General features: G+C 34.6%; 1 protein-coding gene across 1 annotated transcript in view; it reads right to left on the bottom strand.

Moving 5' to 3' along the window:
* The window catches only part of LOC123671464 (photoreceptor-specific nuclear receptor-like), a 106,532-nt gene that overhangs the window by 34,031 nt on the left and 46,125 nt on the right, over positions 1-26,376 (bottom strand). Inside the window, exon 3 of the mRNA XM_045605321.1 lies at positions 16,872-16,975. Coding sequence (XP_045461277.1) covers positions 16,872-16,975 — 104 coding nt within the window. The remainder of the gene's footprint in view (positions 1-16,871; positions 16,976-26,376) is intronic.

Genomic DNA, 26,376 nt, shown 5'->3' with positions numbered 1-26,376 from the left:
TTCTGTAAAGGAAAATATTTTCATTTTAAAAATTTTATCTTAATATAAGGGACCCGAGATTTCGATATATTTTCTTACTTTTGCGGCTTTATAAATGATATATTTCTGTCAACATTTTTTAACATGATGAAGGACAAAATTGACAAGCAATCGATATCATATCTCAATTCCCTGAAAGTTTCCGAAGTAAATCGGGGTACCTACTTTTTTCGGTTATTAAATGATGAAAAGGAAAACCAGAGGATAATAATAGAGGGACTTAACTTTATATCTTATGCAAATCCGTCGCTCCTGCTTTGCCACACCCTTGGGTGATTGGCTTCGTTTGAGTTCATTATCGGTTGGTGAGGCGTTCTCGACTAGTTGTGCACGTTTTGTTATTTGATGATGTGCTTTGTTTCACCTCCGCGCGGTTAACGCAGGATAAACTAGGAATAATTGTAAAGGGGGTGTCAGTATATTGTTGAGTCTAAGACTGAAAGACCATATACCGAAAGCATTCCCGTTAAGTTAAATTCCATTTTCCATAGTTAAAATGAGGTGAATATAAAATATATGAAATGAAGATAAAGATAATATGAGTATTATACGCCTTACAATATCTCTTTATAAGAAGAAAGCTAATTGCATTGAATTTGATTTAAAATCATTTTAAAATGATAAAAAAAGGTTTCGAAAAAATGATTGAAATGAATGAATTTCTGACTAATCTATGTAACTGAGGTTAGGTACTCTTGTATTCATTATGTATTCAATTGGAAAGATCGTGAAAATGAAAGCCGAGAATTATAAGAAACAATTTTACATTTCAGATTTTATACGTTATACAATTATCGGTCCTTCAAAAACTTGTATCAGTATTACTTTCAAACTGTAAAAATGTGCCATTATTGTAAGTTTTATTTATTCGAAAGAGTTAATAACACAACTAAAGCTTAAATCGAATTTAAATCATTTACTTGAATACCTCTCGAGATATATCTCTTAAAATCATGATTATTTTTAATGAAATAATTCTGACACCAATTTTTATGCAATATGCCATACCTTGGGTGAAAACTCAACTGTTCATGAATTAATAGGATTATTATAGAAAATAGTGGCGATAAGGACTCACATTTTTTTAAAATATTTCGGCAGCACAAGCTTTTTTCGGAAATATTTTTTTTTTCGATTCTGCAAATAAATAGTATTATAAGACTGTTTGTGGTCTGGACCAAAAATGTACAGAGTGGTTATAAGATCTTGAACAACTTATATTCATCAAATTAGATTACTTTTTATAGTTTCAGTCGAATCAATGTACAAAAATAGGGGCTGTTACTGAAGCAAACCCTATATCTAAAATGAATACTTCAAGAGTTATCGATGAAGAACTTTAAATGAGGAAAAACCGCAATTTATTACTGTGTGGAGTAGTTTGTGCCTTCTGGAAAATATAGAAAGAAACTAAAATTCGATGTCTCCATAACTAAATTTGACATTTCAAGAATTGTAATGAATTATTCGTAATTGAAAATTGTATTGGTTAATTGATCCAAACGAAAACTCAATTATAATTCATGAAATGTAAAATTTAGTTAGCCAAAAATCGAATTTTAGTTTCTTTCTGTGTTTTCCGGAAGTCACAGACTAGGTACTCTGCGGAAAAATGTAGGCACAAGAAGAATTTCTAATAAAAGTAGAAGAGAAAACTGGAATATGTGAAAGTTTGGAGATTTGTGAAACAAGAAAGAAGATAGAAGTTCACAATATGAAAGAAAGATGAAATAATAATTAACTGAAAACTATAAAAACACAAAAAGAGTAAGAAAATATTGATGAACAATGGAAAAATCGGGGGATGGAATAAAGATTTGCAAAAAAAATATAATGAATATTGAACGACAGGAGACAAATTCCACAAAGAATGTTAGAGAAGCAGTACTAGAAGAATTGAACAGAAATGTTAAAATACAAATACCAAATAATTTATTGGATGCAGACTGTATACAAAAGTTTTGAAAGAATATTAGAATATTTCATCCAAAAATTTTCAAAGAATTTTTCTGGAAGGAAATTCAACAGAATAAAGTAAGAAAACAAAGGAGGAGGATAAAGAAAGAAAGAAACGAGTAAAGGAGCAGAGAAAAAATGGAAAATAAGTTAAAAATTTGTATCCATTTGCGGAAATTTTTTTTTTTTTATTTTTCAAATTTAAACAAATTTTGGGGGATTTTGTTATAGATTTTTTATTATTCAAAAAATAGTTTGAAAAGAAAAAGATTCTATTGGTTTGATCGATTTCAAAATTGGGCGACAGTGCCATAGACATTTCACAGACGAAATGCATCGAATTGAGAAAGAAAGATTAAGGACTAGTTGCACCATTTGCCTATACATTGATTAAAATTTAAACATTGATTAATTTCTGATTTCTCTTGAAAAATCATAGATTAATCAACGTTTAAATTTTTAATCAATGTTTAGGCAAATGGTGCAACTGGCCATTAAAATCCAGGATAGGGAGAAAAACATTTGATAGAGTTTCGCATAATTTTTATTAGAATATTAAAAAGTCAAAAATTCATATTTTGTTATTGGATCGGATTATCAAATAATATCGACGATCCAAAACAATACCTATGTTATTACCAATACAATTCTTGAATTCAAACTGAAAATTATACTTATACATGACATTTAATATGAAAATAGAATGCTATATTGTAGTGGTACGTCAAGTCCGAAAATATGATTCATAATTTATATTGATAAACATCAAGCATCATATTGGAAAAGTCAGATTTAAATCATTATAAAATATATTTCCGCCGAGAGTATTATGGTCTTAAAAGTATGTATTGAATTTTTGAATATTTTATTTTGATTTGGGAACGAATACTTTTCATATCGAATCTACAGGGTGTAACATGGGTGGTTGGCCTTAACCTATAGTGATGTATACTGGTCATATGAAATTCAAAATCTCATCTGATAACATCAATTATTATCATGAAAGAAATAAAAACAGGACCGTAATTTAAAAAAAGTTACATTAAACATGAATTCTTTTGTTTGCAACACTTTCGAAAAAAATGTGCCATTTAAAGTAAAATTTGAATTCATTACACTGAATTTTCTTTTGTTTCATGGTACCAATGACATTCCTCTAAAAAGTATAAAAATATAGATTTCGAAGTCTGAAAGAAAAAACTCAATAATCTGAGTCCGGCCCTGGAAATACTGAAATAACATGAAACGTTATGTATAAAGTGAACAAACCCATAAAATTTGAACAAAAATGAACTGCTGATTTCCGTATGCCAAAAACTAACAGTATTAGGATACACATCAATCTGCATTCACCACTACAAGCTGGACCGTCGCTAGCCAAACTGCCGCCCTAGGCAGAGACCCATTTTGCCGCCCTAACAGAAGCTTACTCTGCAGAATGCTAAAAATTAATATTGGATAATCGGGGTCCAGCGCCTGCTCGAGCGTTTTTACCGTCCCGGCAAAAATACAAATAGGAACCCTTTCAGGTTTGGGATTTTTTACTAAGCAGCGGGGAGGGTGGAGTTTGGGTTGGATGTTGGTTTGGTGAATTTGTTTTCAAAGATTCAGTGTGTGAAAGTGTGAAAAACTCCACACTTTTTCATAGAAAGTATTTTAGGGAGGAAAAAATTTATTTTAAGTGTAATTTTTTTATGGATTCAAATTTTAATCCAATAGATGATTCAGGATAAGTGGAATGCAAAAAACAATAAACTTGCTCAACTGAATTCTAATTAATGAATGATAAAATATATGTATTGAATTTAGGTTTCAGATCCGTCTGCTGAGTTTTGACTACATATAACGCTTGAACTTTTCATTTTTTTTTCTTTGATATGATGGAATTGAACAATCAGATGATGCGAATGAACAATTATTTTAAATTCGAATAGATGTTACAGATATTCAGATATGTTTAAGATTAGCAAATTTGATAAATAAAAAAAATTATTTAATTCGTTCTTCCAGTAATCCAGATTTCCCAGAAAAAGCAGATAATGCCGCCCTTCCTTAGTTGCCGCCCCTCTAGAGTGGACCCAGCAGTTTCAGGTTTCTAGGTCAGTTTCGGTTTTAGAAAAAGCTTGAAAATTTGTTTGTTTTTTATTTATTTATTTTTATTTATTATTGAGTAAAATAATCGGATGATGCGGATGAACCATTATTTAATTCGAACGCGCTCACGCCCAACACTAGATAATTTGATATAAAAAATGAAGAATATTATAAAATAATGCAATGAAATAATGAAACTTCTTATATTTTTTATGAAGGATCAGTTGGAAGTGATGAAATGGAATTGTTTTCTTATATATTGCATTCCATTCTGAGAAATCAACATTTTGATTAGAGAATTGAAAAGATAAGAATCCAGAATCCCAAGTAGCAATAAAATTCGGCAAAGTAACGCGACAAACCTGATGAATGCATGTGTTTTTTTAGTGTCAATAACTCGTAAACAGTACTATGAGGGAATCACGCCACATCTGGAAATTTATGAGTATAATGTATAATGCGGCACCTTTAATGGTTTTTGATGTTAATTGAATTTGTTGGTATGCCTTCCTGTTGTTGCTGACTGAATTAAATCTCATTTGGTACTTTGAATTTCTACACATGTGATTTTTGATGCCGCCGCAGATGAAGTGAAGATAGCCATGTTGGTCGCCAACATTCGTCGTGAATAGGCACTCCAAGAAGAAGAAGATTTTTGATGATCAAACTTGAAATGCCGCCCTAGGCAACTGCCTACCTTGCCTACCCCCTAGCGACGGCCTTAATTCGAGTATGCTATTCTATGGGCAATGGCTGACTCATTTTACACATTACACCCTGTATATCGTGGTTTCTCCATAGCAGTTGATATATTTTATTATGTAACAGTAATCAAGAAACTTAATTGTAAAATTTGGAAATTTTGTTTGATTCTCAATAGTTTTCATAGAATTTTGGGAAGGCTAAGGCACCTAGCGATAATTTTGGATTCACTTTTTGTCAGCGTGCATATGACTGCAAGCAAATATCAGTTCATATCCTGTGGAAACGAGGTTTAAGGTTCATAATCCCCACTTTTATCAAATTATCACGAATAGCGGAGATGAAAGCAATCGAAGTTCGATGAGTGGATACTGGAGACAAGGGGGAAGGGGAATTTCAATTGCACGGCATTCATCCAATATGAGCCAACAGAAATCCTCGATGAAGAGAACGTCTCCTGAAGTTGTTCATTCCACGGCTGGAGTTGAATACTGACGAGCCTTGGGAATTTGTTGTTCGCCAACTCCAACAACGGGGATTTAGGAAGCCGATAAAGTTTCGATGTAAGAATATGCTACAACTAAGAAGAAACTGAAAATGCCGAAAAAAGTAAAATATATTGTTAACGTACTAAATTCAAATAGTGGAAAATCTCTATCCTCAATTTCATGTTTCAGTTCTAATTTGATTTGTCAATTTCTTTATGTTGTTCTTTTTGATCTGTGGATAACAGTGGCCTACCCAGACATAAACCTTGGGGGGATTAAAGAGTTATGAACGAAAAAAAAAATTGGTTATTCGTTTCAATGTTGAAATTCTGAATTTCAACATTGTAATTTGACGAGAGATTGAAGGCTCAATTTTAATTAATTTCAATACCATTTTATGACTGCAAAACTGAGTGCAAAACACAGTTGTTTTAAGAATAGTAGGCATTGTTTGTAGAATTGCCTTTCCATACAAGGAGACAGGATTGCTTTGGCGTTTACGCCCGGCTGATTATCGGTTCGAACACAATTAGGAAATAATTATTTCTCAAGAACACTCAAAATCTCGACATCATTTTGTCACGAAGTCTGTATTTTCTGAATTTCATAGAAAGTGGTCTCAATTACAACATTTGTCATGCGAGGTCACACTTGGGTCGGCCACTGGAAATGATATTTTCTTGATAATTTCGAAATTCCTAATTCGAACGAGATGAAGTTTCGCAGTTTGATGAAAAATAAAATTTGAAACTTGTAGAGCACCATACTGAGAAAAATCCCAATGTATAAAATCTCAATTCCTTGTGTGATGAAAATTGTTTCATATAAGTACACAATTGTGTACTAAATGTGTAAATCAACAGTTTCCGAGATATTTGAGTTCTTGTTTTTAAAAAGATTTCATACCTTACTTCTTTCTCGTCAATTTTTTCTATGTGGACCAAGTTTAATTCAAATTTTTTATTATTTTCATCAGAAAAGGATATGTATGAAAAAAACAAAACTGTGCTGTATTAGATGTTGAATGAGAATAAGTAAATATGATTTGAATTTGGTATATGAAGTAAAGAATAGTAAATTTCTAATATAAATTTGCCTGCAACTTTCGAATTCCACAATTTTTGTATGACAAAATTATTTTGAAAAACTAGCCAAATTCCTTCTTTATTTCCTAAAAGAGTTTTCATTAGAATGCCGGCACTAGGTTTGTTCAGGGAGATTTTGATTTGAAAGGGGAAAGTAGCAAATAATGGAAAGTAAGGAATTCAGTATTTTTTTTGCAGTTATACTAAAAATTTCAGGTGAAAATGTATTGTATTATTAAATCTTTTTTTTCTTGTGAACAACTACGCAACCGGCTCCTGCGCAACCTCCATCACGTGGGTCACCCCCTTCTACTATAAATACAGGACCTCTCGTGGTTGACATTCAGTTGCCTCGAAGGACGGAAGATAACCACACCTACTAGAATACTATTGTTGATGATACCTGGGGAGTAGGCAGATTGAGACCCCGGCGTAAAGTCAACGGTTCTTGAGAATGGCTCCAAAATCGGAGCCGAAACGTCGAACACGACAAAATATTAGATGCGGTCCAATCCGGAACACACAGTTGCCTCGAAGGACGGAAGATAACCAGACCTACGAGAATACTCTTGTTGATGGTACCTGGGGAGTAGGCAGATTGAGACCCCGGCGTAAAGTCAACGGTTCTTGAGAATGGCTCCAAAATCGGAGCCGAAACGTCGAACACGACAAAATATTAGACGCGGTCCAATCCGGAACACACAAAGTTCAAATATTTCCTACCGCGGAAACCTATCCGAACATATATATATATATATATATATATATATATATATATATATATATATATATATATATATATATATATATATATATATATATATATATATATATATATATATATATATATATATATATATATATATATATATATATATATATATATATATATAATTCTAATTTATATACTAGACTGGTGAGGAAGTTCCTTACATCCCTCTGAGCAGCCTTGGCACAAACTGTCCGGCTGTTCAGGGTTTACCTACCCTTTATGGTGATATTAAAAAAAAAAAAAAAAAAAAAAAAAAAAAAAAAAAAAAAAAAAAAAAAAAAAATATATATATATTATATTTAGTATTACCGCCTTCTGCATCCACATTATTGTATTGTGCGGCAAGTTCAGTTCTTTGATGTGTTGAGCTCTTCTATAATAACTGACAACAATCAAAATATAATATATCACTCAAAAGATCCTGTCACCTAGACAGGGTCTTTTTTCCTTTGAAGATTCGTATTCCGTTATAGCGACATTAAAAACGACTTCTTCTGTGAACCCTTGTAGAGTGTGCAGATAATTTGAGCAATTTTATGACGACCCAAAGCTCTACTGAATTAGAATGAGTAATGAGCAAAGGAAGCTTAAAAGTTGTTTGTTGGGTTTCCTTTGATATGCGAAATGCCCAAAGGATGGTGCAACAAACCGTGCTTTCAGAGACGGATGAGATGAATGAATTTCCCGAACATATAAGAGAAAATAGGAGGCCGCATTAATCTTCGAAACGAAAAATTTTGCTTCATGAACGGAAAGGACTTCATCAGAAGAAATTCTGTAAAATGATATTCGAATATCTACAGATGCATGCCGTAGGTCAATAATTTCTGATATATGATTTTCTTTTCTTTAGAAATAAAAAATTTAAAACATCCTAGAATTTGCGCAGTTTTCATTATAGGATGTGCTAAATCCAAATATCGAAAAAAATTCGTCCCTCCGCCAGTGCCGTACAGAGCTTTTCTCGAAATGTATAATAGTTATTCCCACGAAATTTGCTAGAAATCAGCAGAACACGATAAATAACGAGCGTTCATCAAAATTCGTGGTCAAGAGTGCTATGGAGAAATTAGAGTTGATTTTCTGTGATTACAAGTAGCGCTTAGCTTCTTCCCACATTCGAAGTATGTAAACAAAATGTTAGAGATATGGTATATGATATCCAAAGTCACTTGAATTAGCCCATAAAAACGCTTGGCCAGATGCTTAGAATATTAATGTTCTAGGGCCAGATGTCTCTTCGAGTTTGAAGTGGATACCGCGATCCGCTAAATACCAGGGTCTATTTGAAAGTATTGTTAGGCAATAAATTCACTGGCCCCAAAGGAATTTCTGAAAACTTGGACAACCTCTTTCAATCGAAATATTCTGGTTTCCTCCAAGTGACTTTGGATATACTATACAAGCTAAGCGCTACTCGTTGTCACAGAAAATCAATTCTAACTTCTCCACAGCACTCTTGACCACGAATTTAAATGAACGCTCGTTAGATTTCAAAAGCAAACATTGATGTCATAAATTTTCTATGATTCTGAAGACGTGATCAACAAGAAATTTTGCATAGAGCTAGGAAAGATAAACTATACGATTTCAGAGCCTATCAGCGTAAAAGAATAAACAAACCTCACCTATGCTTTTTCAACCTCCTAAAGCGGGAATATTAGAATAGAATAGAAAAGCCTTTATTGGTGATATTGCATAACAATATAGTGAACTAATTAACTCGTTAACTCATCCTGAATATTTAAATTATATCTCAGAACAATAGAGCTCGATCATGTCCGATCCTCGTCATCTCTCTTGTCCTCGTCCACGAGATCCTGTCCATCTTTGGGCTTGTCCGTAGCCTTCTGAGAATTTTTCCCACAGCCTAAGATCTACCTAAAAGTAGAGCTATCTGCGTTAACATACATATATGTACTCACTAAGTCTTAGTTCTTTGATAATTACAGTGCGCGTCAAAATCATGGAACAAATTTATTTTCTTAGAAGAAAAATATTTGGCAACAAAATCCTAAAACAGGTCAATTTTTGTTTCACTTTTACCAAATTTTTATGCATTTTTGAAGGATTTTTGTTGCACCCTGTGCCATCCTCATCAACCCTCTAAATTTTTTGAATAAGGAAAGTGGGTCATGTAGTACTTTTTTGGCATGGTCTTTGTATCTTCTTTACAGGCGTGCAGAAATTTTCAAGAAAAAAATGTTTTTTTTTTGAAAAATTAGTCAGTTCAAAGAGGTTATCAGTATGTGCACTTTGTCATGGCTCGTTTACTTAGAGACGATAGTACCTGATGAAATTTGTCACAGAATGAAAGTTGGCCATTACAGTTTTGTTCATGCACAACTTTCCGTGATATGCTGAATTGTTTCGTTAGTTGGACATCCATATCGGCATTGATCATCAGTAATAGTTCGATCCTTTATGATATGTTTGCAGAGTTTGTCGTTGAGATCACTCAATCTTGTATAGCTAGAACATTCTTTCTCTAATTCTGTGGTTATTCCGTTCATTCTTCCACATCTTGTAGAACAAAATCGTGCGAGAATATATCAGAAACGCACAGTTTTCATAGTTATATTTTATTATTCTATGTTGGTACTCCGAACTTTCCGCCACGGCTTTATCTGTCAATTCATCAATTTGCCTTGAAGAAATCAGTTCTGCCAAGCAACATTTTTCAATGCAAAAATCACTAAATTATATTTATGGAAATATTTCATTAATTTCAATGAAAATGCATTGAATTAGAGAAAATAATGTATAATACTCGTACAGAAGGCTCATTCTACCACTCGTTCATTCCAAAACTCGCCACTTCGTGGCTCGTTTTTGAATTTTGAACTCGTGGAAGAATATCAATGCCTTCTGCACTTGTATTATAAATAACTATTCTGGATACATTCCATCTAATGTGAGCCAATAGTTCGACTCTTCAATGTTGACAATGAGGTATCATAAGTCAAGCAATTGTCATTTTTACTGTGTATTTTATAGTGTTTTTTTAACGAGAAACAAGCCGTTTAAATCTATGGGAGATGATTTTTTCATCTATCTATCTATCTATCTATCTATCTATCTATCTATCAATATTTGGGCCCTGTAGCGATCCTGATACACCCGAGTATTTGAATTAATTTAGTTAATGGAACGACGTCAGTGACCTTTTCCAGTTCCCAAGATCGACGAACAATATCGGCTAAACATTCGCCAGATAGACTGGTGTCAGATCGAGGTCTGGGGCGATATTTCATGATTGGTCTCGAGACTGTGAGATATAGTATCCAATGAAGTTGTCACCACTGGTGGTTGAATGCAATGAACAAGGAAAGATTATATGGTGGCGGCGAGATAGAGGCAGATGAAGTTGGAGAAGAAGAACTTCTGCAGATGCTGGATTTGGCGATCAAGGATCTAAGCGGAGGGCGACAAGTACTGGCGTCAATAGTGTCAGGCGAGAAGGAGACGTGTTTGGAGGGTCCGAATAGGACCCAACCTAATGTGGTGGATAAAGCTCCAGGGAGCTCAGATGTTGGACGTCGAATTTCGGGTAGTATTAACGCGGGAAGGTTGTCTGAACCAAGCAACAATTTAATATCACGAGGACGATCAAATATGTAATCTACCAAGTGGAGACTTGTCAATTCGAGCTATCTAAAATGAAATGATCTGGACGGAATTAGGTCCATTATTCCGAAGTGATATGGGTATGTTGACTACCGGAGTCCAAGAGTGCGCGTGTGAAAACGTTTTTTATGGGCTGTTATCAAGCCGTAGGCATTAGATAATCGGTTTCGATTTTTTGAGTTGAAAAAGATCGAGGTCTAGGGAAAAAGAGGCGAGAAGAAGAGGTCAGATGGCAAGATGATGGTTTCCGCAAAAGTCATTCAGACTGTTCTTCATAGGACCTGAATGAACGGCGTTCTGATGTTGAGAACAGCGTTCTGATGCACAACTGCAACTCGTAAGGATTTCGAAGAAGTAGATGCGGAGGAGTTTGAGCATGCAGGTGATACAACACGAACTGGAGAAGATACCGATAGAGTGTCTGAAGATGATGAGGGTGTTGGATGTTGTAACCAAGGTTCTTCTTGCCACGTAGCTGATGAAGATGCAAGATTGTATGATTACAAGATTGGGAAGATTTTAGCAGTCTATGAGTTCTGAACAAAGTTGTTATTATCTCATAAAAATTATATTCAAGAGAGTTGTGGCTAGCTTCATAGGATGCCCATCCAATACAGGCATTCGCTTGAAGTAACAATAAATAAGGAATCAGGTAGGGTAGTTTGCTATTTCATCAAGACTAATTATTCTACTTGACTCGAAATAGCCGACTACCTCCGCCTAATTCCTTATTTATTGGTACGTTCTCAAGAGACCAGACGACTCTTAGTATTGAAACTAGTACGCGTCGCTGATCTACCTTGAAGGTAGATCTACATAGTCCATAGGTCCTATTTGCCCATAGATCTGCATGGACCACAGACATACACTAACCACAAATCAAAATTGCTAGTATATCAACTATGAAGGTACTTTGTCTCTGATAAACGTACCAATTTTGATAGTATAATCGATATCGGACTGGTATGAAGCGATATACTGTTTCAATAATTTCATAAATAGGTATGAGCAACGTCCAGCCTGTATATAATTTGGGTATTGGAATAATATTGAATTATTTTAATCAAGTGACAATCAAGTTGACAATAGTATATTTTCCATGAAACATCCTTGTTGAAACACAAATAAGAAACAAAAAATGCCAATCTATATGTGTGATCCGTTATTGAATTGGAAAAATAAGCAAAAGTTATGATCTCAATTTTCAGATTTCATGTCTCAATTTCTCTCTGTTTTCCTAATTCCTTATTTATTGGTACGTTCTCAAGAGACTAGTCGACTTTTAGTGTTGAAATCAGTGGCAAGAGCCTCACGGCTCTTTGAACAGGAATTCGCAAAAGTATTGACCAATGTGTTAGCAGCATCTCACAATACCCCAACAATAGAAATAGTGGTGATAGATATACTTGAAGAATTTTTCCAATATATGTTGGGAACTTATCTAAGTAGTTCCGAAAATCTTCTTAGACTATTTAACGAAGAGTAAAAGTATATTTGAAAACCTTCGGTGGGCCACAAAGTCCACTATCCTTCTTGTCCACAGGATAACTGCATTTTGTGCAAGTAGAGCAAATGCAAATTATCATCTCGATCGTATAGACAATTTTGAAATTGATACAAAAATTAAAACTCGAACATCCATATTTATGGGAACCTTCGTCGTATTATACCCATTAACGAACTTAAGCGTGGCATTTCAAATCTGAAGCTACCCTGAAAATTTTAATATTCCAGCGTTTTGTTCGGGAATTATCGTGTTGACGACAGGACGAGAAGACATTCTTAAATTGTATCACTAATTCGTCTTTAAACAATAGAATCTTTTCATTCGAGACCGTTCCTGGTTCAAAACTCTAAAATTACAGGCATTGTGAGGAAAAACTGTCACTACAGATTCGACTAAAATAAAATGTATTTTGTATTTGTGAAATGACAACCGGAATGTTCATGCCAAATTTCAGGAGGATCGTATTATGAAATGCTCTTATCTAAATAAACTAACCGACAATAAGAATCACATCTCATATATACTCAGGTACATACAGTTCTGTGATCTCCAAAGTACTTTTTGGCGATTAAATGAATGAGCGTTCAAACACCAAATGTGAAAAACATTGTCCTTTTTATGATAATTTGGATATACTATGCTATATGAGATAAAAAGGAATAATAAACCATGTGTAAAATTTTGAAGTCGATTCACGAGAAGTGTTAAATTGACAGACCTGATGATAAACTCATTAAAACCATACAATTTCTTCATTTATCAATTAACATTAAAATTGTCGTTATCTTTATGTGATTTAGCAGTTTGCTGGCGGAAAATTATGGGTGTTTTCTGCTCCGAGAAGCTGAAACCAATCGAAGAGTCCCTGTGTTGCGTTATGGACGAAACCGTGTGAGAATCAGGTCAAGAATTCTACCACTGTTGCTCAGCGGTTCGTGAAAAGCGATCAAAGGCCGTCTGGGAGATGATAAGAAGGAGAAATAGAAACATAGAGCCGCTACCTAAATTTCATCAGGCAGTGTCTGGAGCCAGCGTTGTACATAACAGCATGTGTACAGTTTTTTCGGTCAGTCCATCGACTGTTGCGTCACGGTGTCAACCGTAGCGTTTCGACGACTTTATCCAACCAATGGGATCAATGGCACCGTTTTATAGCAACCGCGCAGCTGGACAGCGCCTGGACGTTCCGCTGACTAGCGTAACTTCTTCTTCTTCATACGTTAGGACAAAGTCCTGTGTTTTCTACAATATTCCTCATTCCTGGGATACAGAGGTCCAACTTTCATACCAGCGCTTTGGTGGTCTCCCTGGAAGTCTTGCGGTGTTAGGCCTTTCCGTTTTTGCTATTTTGGGCATTCGGTTATCATGCATCCTATCCACATGGTCTCTCCAATTTATGCGCCTTATCCTTGCCCATCTCAGTACATCTTGAATCCCGCAGATATCTCTGATCTCTTCATTTCTCTTATGGTCGAGTAATGAATAGCCTGCTATATGTCTCAGCACTCTCATCTCAGTTGTTCTTAGTTGTCTCTTGGTTTCGCCATTTTTGGCTCTTGTTTCAATACCATACGTCATGATTGGCCTAACACAAGTCTTGTATATTCTGACCTAGATAGGCTCATATATTTGTTCCTCCATATTATGTCGATATCAACGAGGCTTTTGTAATTTGGCTGTTCACCTCCTCTTTCAGATTTCTTCTACTTGTTATATTAGAACCAAGGTATGTGTATGACATAACCTGCTCTATGCTTTTATTATATACCACTAGCTTGCATCTTCTTGGTTCCCTGGATATAGAGAGGCATTGGGTTTTTTGGTGGAAATAATCAGCCGCACTTTTGAAGGCGTAGAGGAGTCTCTGGAGGTTATCTTCATCTTCTGAAATTATGACGGCATCGTCCGCATAACACAAAATTTTAATTTCTTCATTTCCCATTCTATATCCTCGGCCTTTGATCTTAACCTGTCCTATGATTTCGTCCATAATAATGTTAAATAATATTGGACTTGTTACGATTGGTATTTCCTTCGTCATTCCTGAGTCTGTCTTGATGAATGTTGACGCATCAGTATTAAACTCGCTAACGACCCTAATTATGTTTCGATCTACTTTTCGTTGTTTCAGTAGCCTTACTATGTCGATTAGACGTACTCTATCGAACGCCTGGGTAAGGTCAATAAAACACATAAATGCCGTTTTGTTGAATTCTATGGCTTTTTCAGTGATCTGCCTAATGGTAAATATCGCGTCGATTGTCGATCTGTTATTTCTAAAGCCTTGCTGTTCCTCGGATATTCCTGTTGATGCTATCTCCTCTGATATAATTTTTGTAAAGACCTTGGATACTGAGCTAAGAAGGCTTATACCACGTTAGTTTTCAGGACAGGCCTTTTCTCCTTTTTTGAATATGGGGATCGTGATGCTTTGTTTTTACTGTCCTGATATTTTTCTTGTTGTGATTACTTTGTTGAACAACATATAGAGTTCTTGGATACAGTTGTCCCCTCCGTATCTGAGCAATTCATTAGTTATCTCGTCTAACCCAGGTGACTTTCTATTCTGTAGTGTTCCGAAAGTTTGCCGTATTTTATCTTGTGGTATGGAATAGTTTCCATTCTCGTCTGCATCATAATTTTCATTTACAGCTGCGCTTGATCCGCCATACAAGCGATGGAAGTGTTGTTCCCAGGCTTCTGATGAGATTTTTGTTATCTTTAGGTGTTCGTTAATTGTTTTTTTCTGTTTCACGGCATGTTCCAGACCTTTTTCTGAGCACCATATAGATCATGCTCCATATCCGAAGAGAACGCCCGACTTGGCTCTCTCGTGTTTCTCTTTACCGCTATAGATAAAAATGAAGTCTTCGTATTTAGTGTTTCCTTTTCCTTTCTTTTTTGTTTCTGAGAGAGCACATATGTCAATTTTGTGTCTTTTGATCTCCATCAGGATTTCTTGGTCCTTATTGTTTAAATATGTTATATTTCAGCATCCTATCCGTAGAATAGTCCTTAATCGTTTTTTCCTTTTTCGCGCCGGGTCGTTATCCGATTGATCAATCATATCATCCGAGGCAATATTGTTGATTCTAGGAGCGATAGTGATTTTTTACCACAAGCAGGCTGCTAACCTCACTTGTAAACCCTCCTCCTTTATCCGGGCTTGGGACCGGCAGTGCCCTGATGAGCAACTCAATCCGCCCATCAGGAACCACTGGTGCAACTTGATCTTTGTAATCTGATGACTTTAGGTTGGAGCGGCATCGTGCAGTTGTGCGTCCAGTGTTGTAAGGCGAATAGTTTAAAGAAAACTACAAAATAAATATAAAATTCTCATCAGAAGATGATGAAGTCCTAATAGATTCAGTGAGACAACATAAACCTTCATATAATGTTGGATGCAGAAGTTATAAAGGTTTGGTAGACAAGAATAATATTTGGAAAGAAATAAGGGAGACAATGGAAAGAACCGGTGAATATATTTATTGTTATTCAATTAGAACATCACAATTGATCCAATTATAAATTAATGTGCAAATTGATGCGTGAAATTTGACATCCGAATTGGTTGAAACCAATTTTTTTTCGATCTTTTTTGGGCCTATACAGTGCTTTTTGTTCAAAAATCCGGGGGCGTTCATTCAGATCAGGATGCAAATTCAAATTCATATTCTGATACTGAGGTGCTTAGTGATTTTTCTCGTTGAATCGATTGAGCCCAACAGATTTTGGGTGCAAAAGAGCCTTATACGAGATAAGAGGCCCAACTTTGAAATTTCAAATGCAAAGCCATCTTTTTTATAGCAGATTTCAAAGTTGAGCCTCTTATCTCGTATAAGGCCCTTTTGCACCCAAAATCTGATGGGCTCATTCGATTCAACGAGAAAAATTACTACTGGTAATCAGTATCAGTATATGAATTTTTGCATCCTGATCTGAATAAAACCCCCGGATTTTTGAACAAAAAAGGGCCCAAAAATGGTAGAAAAAATTTTAGTTTCGACCAATTCGGATGTAAAATTTCCCGCTGAATCCGAAACGGCAATAAAAAAGATGGGTTTGCATTTATATTTCAAATTTGGGTCTCATATCTCGTATAAGGCCCTTTTGGGTCCAAAATCTGATGGACCTATTCGATTCCTCGGGAGAAATTACTAAAGACCCCAGTATCAGAATTCCAATTTTCCAACTGTGCGCGAAATAAATTCACCGTTTCCAGACTTTTGAACCACCCGGTATATACTGAACTATATTTTATTAAGGAATTCATGGAATATTCGTTCAGGGCTTGATAATTGATTAATTTGTTACATTTTTGACTGCTTTCTTTTTTCATTTGTGTGTTTTACATTAATTAAATAAAGATTATTGTTATTTCTTCATTCATTCTTCTCTGTCATTACAACAATTCCCATAATTCTAGAACATCCGGTAATAATTGTTAAACGTATCGAACAAATTCTGTTGAGACTTTGCCTTTATTCATATAAGTACCTAAATGAGAATATAAATGTTACTCTTCCATCGACGAAGTTTACATGCAAACGACTTTTTCATTTCTTATACAAAAATTGAATTCAAAAGCATATATGACTTACCGTCTTTGTTCATTCCCATGGTAAGACATTTTTTCAATCTGCATGCTTGACATTGATTTCTATGTGCCTTGTCAACAATGCATCTTCCTGTCCCAGCTTGGCATCTGGAACAATTTTTCCAATTGTATCACATTAAATTATGAAAACGTGGAAGCAGCCATTTTTAATTTGAAAGTTGAATATTTCCGAATGAATATAATGTTTAAAAATTTTACATCCCGAACTGCGGAAAATTATGCTTTCCACATGCGATTCCGTTGCGGTAAAGACATGTACGAATGACATTGCAACATCATTTTTTCTACAACCCCAAATAAATTTTTTTCTGAAATGCAATACTTCATATTATGTAAATCTACCCATTATGAATATCAGTTTTCAAAACAAGTTTGCTTGGATACTGAAAATGAAGTACTACAGTCAGTCTCACAGAATTTGTTGGTGCTGGCTGCTCATAGTATGACTGGTAGATTGTGAATAAGAGATAGAAAAATCGGTTATAAATTGAAATTACATGAAAACAAAACAGTGTGTTGAGTCCACTTTGTTCCTGAGATATATAGCGATACATTATGATAGTCAATAGTCAGGCAGCAATCCTTCGATAAGTGAGCTCAGTGCTTTTACTGAGCTCACATATCATCGATTCTAAGATGGTAATGGAGTGTCTTAGAAAAATCAATGAAATAGGCAAGAATAACATGGTATTTTCAGTCAGGATAATGAAAAAACCGAAACAGAAATATTCGGGTAGAATCTTCCTGGGTTGGATCATTCCAAAAACTTTTACACTGCGAGATTCGAGAAGTATACAGGGTCTTTCACGAGGAACCTCACCCATATTTATACGGGAAACTACTGAACGTATTTTCATGAAATTCAGCACTTATAAGTATTTCACGATGCTGATGAAATCTAAAATATTTTCAAGGCATGAGCACCTCCGGTTTTTCCGGAAATGACGTCAACTTCCGTTTTTCAAATTAGAACACCATTTTTTTATTGCAGAAATAGATTCCTTAGAAAATTTCAAGTTATTTTGATGTAACATTTTTCAGTTTTGGTTGGAAAATTCTCTCTGAGCGGGAAAATTCTAAAAAAAAATCGAAAATAGAGCTCCGCTGAAACAAGAATAACTTCGAGGTTTTTGGATGGAAAATTTTGATTTTTGGGATTTTTGAAGATGTAAGATTGATGTATCCACTTTAGAAATCGAAATCGCGATTCATGATACAGGGGGTGAAAAAATCGCTTTCAAAGTTAGGGATGACAAAATCGTGAAAAATCAATTTTTTCAAATTAGAACCCCATTTTTTTATGGCAGATATTGAATCTACGTTCAAAAATAATGTGAGTGTATGCATCACACCCTTGCCCTAAAGTGGATATTTTCTGAGTTATTCACAAAAAACTGTTTTGCGTCTTGAATTTTCAGCTATTTCTTTTCCCTTCACGCCAAAAAGATGAAATTTTCAGGAACTGTTACTTAAACCATGTTTTAGATTTTACTACCCTTATATGCAAGAGAAAAAAGTTACAGGTTGTTCCTAAATAGATGGCGAATTTTGATTCGAATTTGTATCGGAAACCTCTTTATTTCAACTAATCGGCCATCGGTTTTCTCTCCAGTGATAAATAAATAATTCCTTATGAACCATATGCAAAAACTTACCATGTTTTACATTTTTTTTTTTAATGATAGATATCATTAATTACATCTGCCAAATTCCTCTTTATTCAGTAGCATTTTGTGTGTACTATTAATTTGGTGATAATTCGTATTAAGTTATAAAATCGATCACTATGCCTAATTTTACCAATGAAGATTATTTAAATCTCATTCTACTTCATGGAGAATGTAATAAAGTTGTAGATAGAACGATTCGACTGTTCATTGAGAGGTTTCCTGACCGACCCAGACCAACGAGAGATACCATTAACAGAACCATGACAAACTTGAGAAATGTCGGATCTTTCGTTAAGAAAACTATACACAGAGAAAAAAGTGTAGTAGAAGATGAGAACAACGAAATTACAGTTCTTGCATATTTTCGTGTGAATCCTCAAAATTCTCTCAAAGATGCCGAGATTGATCTGGGATTATCTCAATCGAGTGTTTGGAGAATATTAAAAAAAACATAAAATGCACCCATATAAATTCAATAGGGTACAGCATTTGAAGGAAACTGATTTCGTCAGGAGAACAGAGTTTTGCGAAGCTATGATGATTCGATTTCAAAAGAATGAAAACTTTTTGGACTGTATAATTTGGACAGATGAATCTAAATTCACAAGGAATGGTTCTTTCAATAGGCATAACAGTCATTATTGGGATGAAGAGAACAACCACCACTTCAGACAATGGAACTTTCAAGAGACCTGGAGTTTCAATGTTTTTTGCGCCATCAAAAATAATGCAATTCTCGATGTTCACATTTATGATGGGACTTTAACTGGTAAGATAGAACACTACACATGTTTGCATTATTTAAAGAGTGTTCTCCCTTAGGAGATAGATATTCTGACATATTGACTCAAATAATTGAGCCGCTAGTACAGAACCATAATGACTTATGGTATCAACAAGATGGCGCGCCTCCACACAATCCACTCAATGTGTCAAATATCCTCTACAGGCTATTTGAAGATCGATGGTTGGCGGACAATGGTCCACATCTTTGGCCACCACGTTCTCCCGATTTAACTCCTTTAGACTATTATGTTTGTGGTAGGATAAAAAATATTGTCTACTCAACTCCCCTGACTGATAAAGAGGACTGCATAGAACGAGTCAGAAATGCGTTCAGGTTTGTTTAGATTTTTAGATTCATAGTTTTGAAACTCAATTTGGTTTTTAAACACTTTTGCAGATCTCTTCCTCCCGATGAAATAAGAAGAGCAACGCACGAAGCATTCCTGGGACGTACAAATAAATGTCTAGAAATTAACGGTCAAAACTTTGAGCACCTTCTCTAGTTATAACTGCGAGAGTTTGCCATGGTTCTCCTAATAGTAACTTGAAGTCGGTTTCAAGGAGGGGTGAAAAATCTACAGCATGGTTCAAATAACAGTTCCTGAAAATTTCATCTTTTTGGCGTGAAGGGAAAAGAAATAGCTGAAAATTCAAGACGAAAAACAGTTTTTTGTGAATAACTCAGAAAATATCCATTTTAGGGCAAGGGTGTGATGCATACACTCGCATTATTTTTTAACGTAGATTCAATATCTGCCATAAAAAAATGGGGTTCTAATTTGAAAAAATTGATTTTTCACGATTTTGTCATCCCTAACTTTGAAAGCGATTTTTTCACCCCCTGTATCATGAATCGCGATTTCGATTTTCAAAGTGGATACATCAATCTTACATCTTGTAAAATCCGAAAAATGAAAATTTTCCATCCAAAAACCTCGAAGTTATTCTTGTTTCAGCGGAGTTCTATTTTCGATTTTTTTTTCGAATTTTCACGCTCAAAGAGAATTTTCCAACCAAAACTGAAAAATGTTACATCAAAATAACTTGAAATTTTCTAAGGAATCTATTTCTGCAATAAAAAATGGTGTTCTAATTTGAAAAACGGAAGTTGACGTCATTTCCGGAAAAACCGGAGGTGCTCATGCCTTGAAAATATTTTAGATTTCATCAGCATCGTGAAATACTTATAAGTGCTGAATTTCATGAAAATACGTTCAGTAGTTTCTCGTATAAATATGGGTGAGGTTCCTCGTGAAAGACCCTGTATATCTAAGCAAGAACATACACCTCCTCACTGTATTCCTTCTAGGGCATTGTCACCTTATACGTCATGAGAATGACAAATGCAGATGATGTGGGAAGGAGAAAGAAATTCCGGATCACCAGGTGATCCCAAAATCTGCTTTGGACGAGAAACTTGTAGATGTAAGAAAGTAGCCTTTTTGTAGCCATCGCAAGTACAGAGTTCATTAGAACTCTGCAACTGGAAGATGAGCAGTAAATTACGTTATGGCGAGAATAGCTATGATGGGGGACACAATAGACCATTAGGTCGCTGTGTAACGGAACCCCTTTAATTTAATCTTAATCTCAAGTCTACTTTTCATGAATGGATTAAGTTGTATTACAATAACCAAAGATAATGCCACAATTTTATAAGTTAATAAAAGGTGCTTACGTGTTACGTGCAAAATTTTTTCAGCAAAAAATAACAACTTGGTCAGAGCAATCAGTTGATGTTATCTGATTTTGAAATCTCATCAACTCATGAACCGTTGAGTTTATACCCAAGTTATGGCATAGATACTGCTGAAATTGTCATGAAATATTATTTGAACTGGGGTCGTTGTGGCTCGGTAAGCCTTCCGGGAACTGCGATCATGTAGATCTTTTGTTATCTAACCACTCATTCGAAGTGGTCGTCAATGCCGTTGATAAAACTGACAACCTTCTCAGGGGCCTTGGCCATTACCTCACGGGTATCCAGGACCGGCTTCCCCATAATAATGGTTCTTAGGCCAGCCAGCTCTGGACACTTGCATACCATGTATTCAACCGTTTCTGCTTCTGTTCCACAGAGCCTGAAAATCTCATCTGATGTCTTTCCCATACGGTACAAATGATGTTTGTACGCCAGTGCCCCGTCAGCAGTCTCACCATCACCCGAAGCTCAGCTCGTGACAGCTTCAAGAGCTTTCTGGCATAGGTAGGTGAAATCATCACGAATTTCTTGGCCTTAGTAAGTCCAGGAGTGTTTTTCTAGTGGATTATCCTGTTATGTAACTTCCATTGCTGGACCGCTTCCTTATATTGGTCTTTTCCTCGCCCATAGAAAGGCTCAGGTCCAGCAAGTGTTAACCTTGATGCACTTTTTGCAAGTTCATCGGCTTTTTCATTTCCTTCAACACCACAGTGCCCTGATACCCATAGTAGTGTCAATTCATTGCTTCTGGCCAGTTGCTTCATGGTGTTAACGCCCTCCCAGGCCAACAGAGCTCTGGCAGTACGATTCCAGGAACCTCCCTCAGCGTGGTCTAGCTGTCCTAGGTGATGTGGACATGCGCCCCTTGAGGTTCATTTTAAGATACCCTGAGCGCATACATAAACAGCCAGTATATCGGTCTGTAAAGTAAAGGGCTCACTTCCCAGTGCTTTAGAGGTCCTCAGTTTAGGTCCAGATACCCCAATGCCAGTACCTCTCACTGATTTTGAGATAGGTGTCAAGAAATAAGCAATCTAATGATGTAATAATATGTACTTCGTGGGCCATTTGAAATAAGAAAGTAGTAGTCTGTTTCGGGTATAACCGGAAGTTGTAGAGATTTGATAATATTTTAGGGAGATAGATCATTGTCTCAAACCCAAATATGAAAATTTTCATCACGTCTAATATGTCATAGCGGTGAATAACCCTGTACAGAATTTGCGGAAGGAACGCACAGCAAAATACAAACTGTCAACATGAGAAATTATAGACGAAATCCCCATTCGATGAACGAACGCCAAAAAATTATTGGAATTAGCATTTCAGTGATGGCGTGAACACACCTGACTTGTCGTCAGTTATTTTTCCAAATTTTTTCAATTCAATTTTCGAGTTTGATAAATGTAAACTGTGTTTTTTCAATGACAAAGGATATCAATAGAAATAATAAACCGAAAGAGTAGAGTTAGTATTTCCAGCTATTGAAGAGAGAAGGAGGATGACCGAAAAATGCGATGGTTCATTCTGATACTCTGATGCTGAGTGGTACATAGTGATTTCTGCACATATTGATTTCGACTGACCATAGGAACCTGTAACAGGATTAAGGCACTGATTTAGGGCTCCGGTAAATTGAATACGGCGGCAGGAGAGGATAACGTTCGATCTGCCTGCTGCGGGAGTGCTCTGTCATTCAATATCCGAAAGCTAAACCGATTACCAGTTGGCGATTAAATGCGCCAGACTGACGCCGGTATCGACCATGTTTGCGACTTGATTACGCGAGTTTTCTGTGAATTTGCTAGTGATACATGCTTAGACGAAATCCCTTTTCGATTATCAGAAGAAAAGAATCCGAAGATTCTGCAGCTATTTTTGATAATTTCAACCGTTTTCTCTTTCTATGTGAAAAATCTCATAGCGAGTAATCGCATAAAAATATAGAAACATTTTTTCAATACATTCTCAGATTTGCCATTATCCATAAATATCCATTTCAGTCCAATTATTTATTGGATCAAATTTCAAATCAATTTTAATTAGGCTTCATTTAGTTTTAGTTTGCTTACTTTATAAGAGAATGAAAGCACTGGAAATATCTCCGCATGGATTATTGTTCCTCTTTTCTCATAAAATATACCAAAATATTGAAAAAGCTCCTTTTAATAATATCTATAATTTGGAACATGAAACTGTAAACTGTGACCTACCCATTCGACTATTGTAACGTGTATGTAAAATGTAGTTATTATGTTCATAGCACACACACACACACATAAGTGAATATGGCCATATATATTTCATATGGTATTTATTACCTGCTCTTTGATGATTAATAAAATTTTCCTTCTTTCCTCAGTAATGATTAAAATGAAAATTGAGTATGAAAGAATACAACCATTTAGTAATGCTACATATATACTTCACTAACATAAGTTAATTAAAATAACATGTATCTCACCTTAAATGTCTCATTATTTATGACAAAATCAGTATATTCAATATAAGAGATCTAAAAACCTGGTGTATGGACTGATTAGATTTTATTTTGCCAATTTTGAGAATATAAGTTAATTTTCGTTGTCAATTGTAGGTAGCGCTTTTAACAAATTTTGTCAGATTCTTGTTATTTATTATTTATGAATTTTGTGATATTTTGAAGCTATGTATCTTTCATTATAGTTATGACCTGTGTAAGCAATTTTTGAAATTGTAAGAACACCAATAAACTCTCTCTATATTTCAAATATTTGAATTCATTCTAGTAAACATTTTGTGTTTTGTTTCACGACTTTGCATAATCATACTCGCTTACACATCGCTTCTGATTGGCTAGGATCAGGTTTTAATTAATCTATCCTTCAAAATCAAAGGAAAAAAGAACGATATAACAAGAAGCTATGTTATTGTACAAGTTTTATTTCGTGGCCCACGAAACTAATATTTTCAATTTGGTCGAATGCCATTCCATTAAAAAATTCACGAGTGCATACACCATGTTTTTAGACATCTTAATCAATATCAATCAATATATGTTTATGATATATTTGGTTTATTTTTGTCTTGGAATATAATTCCAATTCTAAAAATGACAAAATTAATAACCAACCAAAAGAAAATTCGAAATAACTAAAACTGTACAAATTGAGTAAACGGTTAACAATTGAATAACTAAATTAACATAGAGGCAGACGTACGTTTCTGAATTTTTGTATTTAATAATACAATTTTTCCTCATCAGTGCCTTTAGTTCAACAACTACCAACCCATCACTTTATATCTACATACTTCACAAAATATGGTGAGTTGGTAGATTCAGTAATTTTGTTGAACTATAAGGCACTGATGAGGAAAAATTGAACAAAAATCCCGAAACGTACGTCTATCTTTATGTTAATTTAGTCAATTTGTTAACCGTTTACTCAATTTGTACAGATTTGGTTATTTTAAATTTCTTTTGGTTGTTTATTAGAATTGGAATTATATTCAAAGACAAAAATAAACCAAATATAACATAAAGATATATTATGGTTAAGTTATAGACATAAAGTTGTCAATTTTTTGATATTTCGTATTTTTTTATGTGTCATGTTTTAGGATTTGTCTTCTTTTTTTTTGTTGTGTTGAATTTTTGCAGAAAGGTACATGAAATTGACTCAGTTGTTGTCTGGCATTTACCGTTTTATTTAATTTTGATTGTATCTCTATCATTTCCCATAATTCTCTCTGTTGTCGATCAAGTTTTATTTTGTATTTTGTCTCTTCAAATTCATGTTTCTTTGGTTTTTTATGTTTATTGAGTGCCGTTGTTGCGTTTTTCGTGATTGTTGAGTCTGTCGTGTAGAATCTTTGTGATGTCTGTTCGATGTATTGCTTTTATTTGTACGAAATACTGTTAATTAAATTAGTCCTCTTTGATTTGGCTGCTGAAGTATTTAGTCTGCTAAGAATCTCCTTTATTTGATTTTGTATTTGATTCGTATCCACACAAAGGTTTGGAAAGATGTACTAAATTATCCCAAATATCTTAAAATCATATTGAGGAAATTCAATATTTTGTTGGGTTTCTTCAGATCTTTGACCGTTCTGTATTTTTCAACTTGGCAACGTTCGAAGTTTGAAGGTTCACAGATAAATATCATTTATTTATCCTTATAAAAGTGAAAAGTAAAATGGATAACTCTTGCACGAAATGAGATAAACAACGATAATAAATGATTGAAGATGAATATCAAAGTTTATTGAAAAAGTGAGTTTATGTTGGCTTTCATAATAAAATAGCTCATTTTGAGGGTTAAAATGGTATATCTTATGGTTGGAAAAACTTTAGTGTGATTTTCAAATAATTCATTGATAATAATTCATCTAAGATATATTTTAATATATAAAATATAGTCAACTATGAATATGTGAATAGTCAAACAGTGGAATAGCCGATAATGTGGACATTAGTGTTTCAATTTTACCTTCTAGCACGTCAAGCGACTTATGAAAAAGTCTCTCTTAGATTATTGAATTACATACTTGTTTCCATTTTTTCTCTTTGTTCTGTTTTCCTCTGCACTGTATTTTCTTGTGTAAATTCTTTAGGAAAGACAACCTTCGGCTTGGTTTGTCTAATAACTAACTCATTTTGTTTTCCGAATGAAAATAAAGACGATATATTATTATTACTCGTATATATACCCGGTGATTTTTTTGTGCTGAATCAGTCAAAAATCTCGTAAAGAAAAAATGTTTCAAATAAAAGTTTGATGGTTTTGAGGGGAAGCCCACTTATGTCAGAACCTCTTACATTCAATTCCGCCTTGTGAGGGTATGGGGGTTCACTTTTAATGAATGTAACATTTTTTGAAGTTGAATATGAGTATTGTAACGTTCTTTCAAAAATCTAAACATCAATAAGTTCTGCATTCTCCTTGGAAATTATACTTTTTTACTATTATCAAGGATATGTTATATAACAACAAAATAGAATTGTTGGGAATACTTCATGTACCTAATAACCGAATATTTATGCATTTATTCATTATCAAATAGAATCAAATAAATTTCCATTTCATGGATTTTTCTGTCAACTTTAGAATTTTGTTACCATATGAGTTGGTCTACAAGCTCTATTTTGCATCAGTGAAAATGTAAATTTACCTGAAGAAGCCACAGTGTTGGTAAAGCAATTATAAATATTAAAATATTTGAATATTCCGAATGTACGAAACAGATAAACAGTTTCCACGCCATTCTATAAAATCCCAAGAGACGTTTGCCGTCTGGTGATTCAGGATTCAGGAACGATGTGGAGTTACCCTTCAGTAAATGTTTTAGGG

Source organism: Harmonia axyridis, chromosome 1 (genome assembly GCF_914767665.1).
Source record: "Harmonia axyridis chromosome 1, icHarAxyr1.1, whole genome shotgun sequence".
Lineage (NCBI taxonomy): Eukaryota > Metazoa > Arthropoda > Insecta > Coleoptera > Coccinellidae > Harmonia > Harmonia axyridis.
This window is presented reverse-complemented; position numbering and strand designations above follow the sequence as displayed.